The following is a 7,938-nucleotide window of genomic DNA, read 5'->3' as shown; positions in this document are numbered from 1 at the left end:
TAGAGGAGATGGAAATGAAAATTTGTGGATGCTCCTAGAGATTTGGGATTTGTTGTAACCATTCCGAATCAATGTTTGTTTAAAAAAATTGATTTCAGAGGGTCGACTGGATTCGTTAGTGAACAAGATGGAAGATGAAGAACGTGATGTCTATCTTTTTGTCGATATCAACATCCCTAATGGCTCGAAACTGCAAGCTGCAAGGAAAGGATTGTAATCACTGAATAGTTTCGACGTCATTACGTCTGATCAGAGTAGTAGTCTACTCCGAACGAAAGTTTGTTATACCACTCTAATGAGACGTAATAACGTCGAAACTAATATACTATATACCCAATAATTTTGAATATAGAATTTTGGGAAAAAATATTTCAAAATTTTTACTGGAAATGTAGAAAATATGTATAATCTTTGAAAATAATATTTAACAATTTAAAAATAAATAGTTTGGGAAATTAAGGTAGAAAAATGAACGTCACATTTTTTTTTGGAGACATTCGATACTTACGCTGATATCTTTTTTATTTTTGCTTATTGACATCAAATTTGTAGGAAATTCTTTTGATATTTGAAGATTGAAAATTTCTCTGGACCACGTGCTAGCATCGATGGTGAAATCTGTGGCTTGTTTTTCCTCAGGGTCCCAACAAAAGTAAGTTTTTCCGTCAGCTCATAACATGCGAACCAATTGTCAGATATGATGTTTCTGTTTGTTCCATATTATAGCTTATTTAGTTCCAATACGTACAGAGTAGGTAATGATATTCCACTTTTCTGCTCCTCTCTACCAACATATGGTATTCCTCCCAAGAAGTAAGCCAAGAAGAGTTTCATCTATAGTAATGTATTCCGATGGCGTGTACTATTTGGAACAGTTGCTAACGAAAATGTCCCATAATAGACGAAAAGCTGCAAACTTATCGGATAATTTCCTTATTTCCTTTGTAATTGTTCTGCTAAAACGAAAGTTGCTCAAAGAAAATAAATGATTATTGGAAGACCGAATGTAGAGGAGAACATGTCTTCAGTATTCAACCCCGAATCCACTGCACTCATTTACTATAAATGAATCAGTGCTTTTGAGAGAAATATTGAGGAGATTTATACTTGTTTTCTGATTTATCAATTTCTTCTGATTCCTCTTGCTTTTCCTTTCTGTGGGGGTGAATGAAGAACAATATTTCTTGAGGGAATTCTAGAAAATTGTGAACCTAAAGGTTTATCCACCCAAATTGTTTTTTGATCCTTTCCCAACTCAAAATTTAGATCGCAATCTGGTTCTTGTGAAGTGGGTTGCAAATCATATTCACTGTCATTTTCCACTGAAGAAAAACTATCTTCAAGATTATAATCATTTATTAAAACGCTTTGGAATTCGGCTTATCAAACAGAAAAGCCTCATTGTCATAGATTCCTCTTGCTGACGTCCAGGGCCGGATTAAGATTTATAAGGCCCGGGGCTAAAATAAAAACGGGGCCCCCTTAAGGAATTCGAAAACCCGGAAAAATTCACAAAATAATATCAATACGTTAGATTTGTGGTATCAACACATCAAAAAATACAGAATAATTTCCAAATGATGGGGCCCTCTTGGACCTGGGACCCGGGGCTATAGCCCCCCCAAGCCCCTAGCTTAATCCGGCCCTGCTGACGTCGCATTTTCTAGAGCCTCTTCTGGAGTTGAAAAATTCGTTTTCCTCTATATATTAGTTCAAATAAAATAAGTTCAAAACGTTTGAAAATACTTTCAAGATTCAATTAGAAATAATTTAAGTAATAATTCAATAATTTCACGTCTACGCCCGATAGAAGTTTGTTAGATACTGAGGAAGGTGGGGTCGTTTACGACCCACCCAGAGAGGGAACGAGCTAAAAGTAAAATAATTGTTACTAGGAAGTGACTATTTGAAAAACCCGCTTCGGTAAAACCAGAAATAAGTCTAGAGCAGTGCCTTCAAAGATATTACGCGTTATTCACAAAAAACTGACGGAAGGATTCGATCCCAACTCTACCTTAGAAAGATTAATTTATGCTGTGAGTATGGTGAAAATATATATATATCCCCTGTATATAATTTCGACTCCCAGTATATTTCGCCTGAAAATAGGGTCTCGTAAATCAAATGGTTAAATTAGTTTTAAAAAAAGTAACATGGTCCATTAGTCAAGGGTAGTTCAGATTCATCGGTTAGGCGTGGCTGAATTTACCCTTCGTTCGAAGATAATGGGATGTTCTGATATGTGATTAGCGATCCCTACAAAAGTTTACACCCACAAAAATCGTTGAACTTTTGTAAACAAGAGATTCTTGATAATTTCTGGTAATATTTGACTGTCAGACGTAGACACTTGTTTTGTACCATCATTGAGTGGTATACTGAAATTGCTTTTTCTGAATTTGAGAGATAATATTATATTATACATATTACAATATTTTACGTAAAATAATAATATACGGAATTAATAAAATCTTAAATGCATTTTTTTTGCATTGCGTGCTCAATTTTCAGTAAAAAGTAATATGGAAACTTTTGTTGGCGTTCCACTTAAGTTTGCACTCATTATCTCAATGCGGAATGTGCTTAGATTGATTTTTTGCCCGTCTAGACAGTATACAGCGTCGTAAGAACAATTAAGCTCACAAAGCAGGTCACAACAAACTATCAATTCTGTAGTAATTAACAATTATAGCTGATTTTATGTTGAAAGATGATACGATTCGATCGTTATCGGCGGTATGCCTTGACCGCAATGAAAAATATATTTGTTATTGTTTTTTTTATATACACGGTGGCCATAAATATAAAGTAAGGAACTAAGGAACATATGCGAGTGCAGCATTTTCGCCATGTTTGTAATATAAGCTGTCAAAATGGTACGTAAGATAAATGTAAGAGAGAGAACTCTGCGTCCTTTTCCATTCTCACCTCTCAAGTAATTAATGGCGCCCGCGATTGCGCGCGACATCGGTTTCTTCTATTATGTGGTCTCGTGAATGTAATCAAAACAGACCGGACTTGCATTTGCCTGTCTCTTTTTGTTATTTAATTATTCACGTATATAAATGTTATTTCCTTGATAAAGTTTGAATATATGTCCCAATAGTCAACAACATTGTTCGATCATTTGAACAGACCACTGTTTCGAGCGCTTCTCTTATTGGAGCCGCCATTAATTTCTTAGCTCGAGGTCAACCAATCGCGTGTACAGCCGCTCGTGTCCTGACGTTATAATACAAAGACTTTACCGATAGTCTTGCAGACACGCCATCTCTTGACAGAGCTAAAATACCAGACAAATATAAGTGAAGTATACGCAGGTAATTTAATAAATACTTTTAGCTCGATACCATTGACTCAGCGACAACCCAACTTATTTAACGCATCTGAATACATTTTTCTTAAATATAGGTAATTGATTTTTTTCAAATGAATCGATTATAAAGGTGGAACAAACAAATTTTTATTCTACAATATATATATCGCTATTGAAATTACAAATTCAATATTTTAATCATTTAAATGACAAGTCTACAGAAAATAAATTATTCAACGCCCTTCTCTATACATCTTTTGACTTTCTTCGGATCCCATTATGGCGTTTGTCACTTCAGAATTCCGTTTTCCTTGCAATGGTAATCTATAAGGTATAGCTGGAACTTCGACTGGTACAATTATTTCCTTTGATCGTAACTGAGAAGCTAGCCAACTAGCTAGTTGATGGGCTCCAGGACTGGCCAACTAGAAAAAAAAATTCTAGGACTATAAAAGACATTTCACCTTCTTATTAACACACACGTAAATACTAAACATCTTCTTTGGAAATTGGAAAAATAATCAGAGCCGGATCTGTCCAAAGGGAACAAAGCTAAAACATGCAACATTGATAGAGGGACATAACTTACATCTCGGTCGATATAACGGAAATCCTCACCAGGATATCCATGTACTAAATTCATAGTTATACAGCATAATATTAGTGGTATAAGAATTCCAATTTCATTTTTGTTGTTGTCAGAAATGCACCTTAAATGGGGAAAACGAAAATGTACTACTATATTTTTTTCATTGAATGAAAAATCTGTAGGGTTTTGAGAGATTTCTAAGAATTATATTGAATTCACAATCGGTATATATTTAAAAAATATATTTATTATTTATATAAGACGAAAACTTACCTCATGTTAATGGCCTACGATGGAAACTTATACAGTTCAAAATCTCAATAAAGACTGATTTGAAATCTGGAGAAAATCGTCTTAAATACACCTCAATAAATAAACGGAAACGCCTTGATTGAAAAACACCTGCTATTGTTTCAGACACATAAATGACATCCCTTTGAAAATATCCGTAATTTTCCTGAGGAACGGAAATATTCTTTTGTCAGGTCGATTTAACTTCCTACTGTTTATGTCAAACCCAATGATAACAGTTTTTTTTTTAATCGTGGAATAGATATTTTTAATCGACATTTAGAAATAATACTAAAAAAAGAAAACAACAACAGATTATTCTCATCATAAACGCCTTCATTGTCTGGTAACTATTCCGGAAATGGAATTTAATTACATATTCATAACGAAATAATTGATCTTATAATCAATTAAATTAATCCTAAAATCATTGCTCTTTCAAGTTTTTAGGGATTTAGTATAATTTATTATGTGAATCAAGATTGGAATTTGCTTAAATTCGCAATAATTTTGCAAGGGGGATTGTAAATATGTTTTCATTAAAAATTGAAACCACCTGTATAACAATTACTTGTGTGCTTCAATTGAATTTTTATCTTCATAATTAGAGTGAATTTTGAAAAATAATCACAGAAAATGTAGGTATTTCGCCCCTATTTCAACCCTAAATTATTAATTGAATAAACTCTTCTTCTTTTTCACTCCTCTTCATTCTATACGGAATTAGGTCTCTTTCAATTTTCTAAATTTCTCTTTTTCAGAAAATTTCCTAATAATTATTTTTATATTTTGTGAGAATTTTTAAATCAATATTTCACCTTTAGACAAATTATGAATTATAAGTAATAACTATTAACTAATATAGTTAAAGACCATAATAAGAAGAAATTTAAGAATGTTTATAGGTTATGTTTGTGTCTGACACTTGAATAGTCCTTTAAAATTTAAAATTAATTTATGAATACATCATCAGGTGTGATGACCGTGGAAAATTTAGAAAACGATAATATAATTTTAGCAACTGGCGGTTATGACCACACCATAAAATTATGGCAAACCCATACAGGAATTTGTACTAGAACATTGCAACATGCAGAATCGGTATTTGCTTATCAAATTTATACGTTGAAATATCTCATATAAATTGCTTTTAGCAAGTAAACGCGTTAGAAATTACACCCGATCGGCAACACTTGGCAGCAGCTAGTTATCAACATATTTATATGTATGATTTAAATTCGAATAATCCAAATGCGGTTGTAAATTACGAAGGCACGTCTAAAAACGTAACTTGTGTCGGTTTTCAAGAAGACGGTAAATGGATGTATTCCGGAGGAGAAGACGGCAGAGCAAGAATTTGGGATTTAAGAACAAGAAGTAACCAGTGCCCAAAACTTTTTGAAGTACAAAGTCCTATAAACTGCGTAGCATTGCACCCCAATCAAGTAGAGTTATTTGTTGGAGATCAAACCGGAATTATTCATAGGTGGGATCTAAGGACCGACAATAACGAACAATTGGTAAGTTTACTTATATAATACAGTGTTTTTCCTTAATTTTAATAATGTTTAGATTCCAGAAAATGATGCTATGATTCTAGACGTGGAAATTTCACCAGACAGTCAATTAATGGCATCGGTCAATAATAAAGGTAGATGTTATATATGGAGTTTAATTTCAGGCATGGTGGATACACCTACAAAAATGATACCAAAACAGAAATTCGAGGCGCATTCTAGACATGCACTAAAATGTAAATTCAGCCCTGATTCCAAGTAAGATACATTTTACAGTCAAAATTTATTTTTTTTTCGATTTATTTTCAGCTTGTTAGCTACAACGTCTGCAGATACAACTGCTAAAGTGTGGAGTTGTGGTGATTTCTCATTGGTACAAGAATTGAAACAACTAGAAAGCCAGAGGTGGGTCTGGGACGCCGCATTTAGTGCTGATGGACAATATTTGTTCACAGGTAAGTTTTAATATTTTCAGAATTGTTATAATACATAAAAATGATTATTTTAATACTCTATTGATGAATAATGTGAATAATTGTGCATTTTCAGCTCTAAAAGTAACTTAATTAGTGGAAAATGAATTTTTGTTTGTCTTTTTTCCATATTGATCTTCCAATGATATAAGTCCATTCATTTTTTTTGTACATATGGATTTTAATACTTATTCATTTTTGTGATTTGCTATTTAATGTAGCACTTAAATTCACGATTGAAGGCTTCTAAATTTGCTTAGAAAAACGATTAAGGACTATTAAGCCTTCTAATAGGCATCATTAGAGATTACCAAAGACTGATGTCTTTTTAAAAGCTAATCAGGCAATTTTTGATGCCTCTTGGTTGTGAAGGTTTTGTGGGCACTCATTGGCCCCTAAATCTGCAGTATCTTCCTTTTCCATCAAACAGTGACACTCCGAGGCATCTTTAAAGCCAATAAAATGGAAAAAACCTGTATTTAAGGTACTTTTTAATGCATGTACATTTTTTTCTTTAGTTTTTTATTTGTCCTATCCTTTTATATGTTTTTGTTGTTAATTTAGGGTGTTTTTTATGTCGTTATCGAAATATTTTGTTAGTATTTGAGCTTACTACGTCCTTTCAAAGCACTAATTTCTATATTGTTTTTTGCTACTTACTGTAGCATGTGCAATTGACAATTAAAGACTTCCAGATTTTCGTAAAGGAACGATTACGGACCGTTAAGCCTTCTAATTAAAAAACTGATTAGGTACTTTTTGATGTCTCTAGAAAAATTGCGAGAGTTTCAACAAGTTTAAACTTTTCTTGACACTAATTGACCTCTAGATTCATAGTATCTTTTTTTTTTCATTCACCATCCATAAAGCACATAAAATGGAAAAACCTGTATTAGAGTACTTATTTTTTATAAATATCTACTTCGTATCTAGTCTGAAAGACCAAATGGTGTTGATTTTGGATATTGGTCCTAGAAATTTTAATACAGTATAATGAATAATTTTAGCACTCGTAGACATTTTCTTGAAAAGTAAAGAAGGAAATAGGTGGGAAAGGGTGATCCTTTGTTTCTGATCAATGAAAATTTATAACTTGTTGGTGTTAGTACCATTTAAACACCAATGATTCATTTTTTTTTATTCAGTGAATGATCTCTAATTTTTTGATATTTAGAAGGTACTATTATATGTACAGCTACTCTTCCTGTTCTCTCCAGTAGAAAAAAAGTAATAAAACATCCATTAGGACTAATTTCAACCTGTGAGGATGTTAAATCACATTCAGATTCCTTTTCTCACACATCTAGAACAATTAAATTTGATTTTACTTTTTGTAGAAACCACTTTTGAATCATAAAACTCTTATTAGATTATTGTGGGGCCATTAGAAGCATTCAAGGGAATCTTAATTCAAACTCAAAATTATTTTGGAAGTTAGTCCTGTTAGATATCTTTTTGATTTCTGACTGAAATTAACTGTAGGTTGTAATTTATTCCAGCTTCGTCTGATTCTTGTGCAAAATTGTGGAACGTTAAGACAGGAGCAATGGAACGAGAATATACCGGACATCAGAAGGCAGTTACAGCTCTGGCGTTTAGAGATGCGACTTAAAAAGAATTTTTTAAAGCGTTTATAATATTTTATGTATTATACAATGGAAATTGTAATTAATGAATTATATAATGGTACAGTCACATACAATGGCACTATAATCTAAATCCTTAAATAACAGCCTATTTTCTTTAAATTTT

General features: G+C 32.6%; 2 protein-coding genes across 2 annotated transcripts; one reads left to right on the top strand and one right to left on the bottom strand.

Moving 5' to 3' along the window:
- Nucleotides 1–3,438: 3,438 nt before the first annotated feature.
- LOC130892647 (uncharacterized) lies at nt 3,439–4,878 on the bottom strand. Its single transcript, XM_057798164.1, has 4 exons — nt 4,753–4,878; nt 4,179–4,487; nt 3,906–4,026; nt 3,439–3,741 (listed from the first exon to the last, which is right to left on the bottom strand). The coding sequence occupies exons 2-4, from the start codon at nt 4,181–4,183 to the stop codon at nt 3,550–3,552; spliced, it is 318 nt and encodes a 105-aa protein (XP_057654147.1). The 5' UTR covers nt 4,184–4,487; nt 4,753–4,878; the 3' UTR covers nt 3,439–3,549.
- A 215-nt stretch (nt 4,879–5,093) lies between these two features.
- Nucleotides 5,094–7,888, top strand: LOC130892847 (target of rapamycin complex subunit lst8). Its single transcript, XM_057798520.1, has 5 exons — nt 5,094–5,297; nt 5,351–5,716; nt 5,769–5,971; nt 6,023–6,168; nt 7,686–7,888. The coding sequence occupies exons 1-5, from the start codon at nt 5,154–5,156 to the stop codon at nt 7,796–7,798; spliced, it is 972 nt and encodes a 323-aa protein (XP_057654503.1). The 5' UTR covers nt 5,094–5,153; the 3' UTR covers nt 7,799–7,888.
- The last annotated feature ends 50 nt before the right edge of the window (nt 7,889–7,938 follow it).

The sequence above is a fragment of the Diorhabda carinulata genome, chromosome 4 (assembly GCF_026250575.1).
Source record: "Diorhabda carinulata isolate Delta chromosome 4, icDioCari1.1, whole genome shotgun sequence".
Classification (NCBI taxonomy): Eukaryota; Metazoa; Arthropoda; class Insecta; order Coleoptera; family Chrysomelidae; genus Diorhabda; species Diorhabda carinulata.
This window is presented reverse-complemented; position numbering and strand designations above follow the sequence as displayed.

Excerpts from the sequence above, each read along its gene's own strand:
- LOC130892847 (XM_057798520.1), top strand. The coding sequence starts at position 5,154 with ATGAATACATCATCAGGTGTGATGACCGTGGAAAATTTAGAAAACGAT. Across the intron at positions 5,972-6,022 it reads AAATTCAGCCCTGATTCCAA|CTTGTTAGCTACAACGTCTG; the intron begins GTAAGATACATT and ends ATTTATTTTCAG. Across the intron at positions 6,169-7,685 it reads TGGACAATATTTGTTCACAG|CTTCGTCTGATTCTTGTGCA; the intron begins GTAAGTTTTAAT and ends AATTTATTCCAG.
- LOC130892647 (XM_057798164.1), bottom strand. Across the intron at positions 3,742-3,905 it reads TCCGTTATATCGACCGAGAT|TTGGCCAGTCCTGGAGCCCA; the intron begins GTAAGTTATGTC and ends TTTTTTTTCTAG.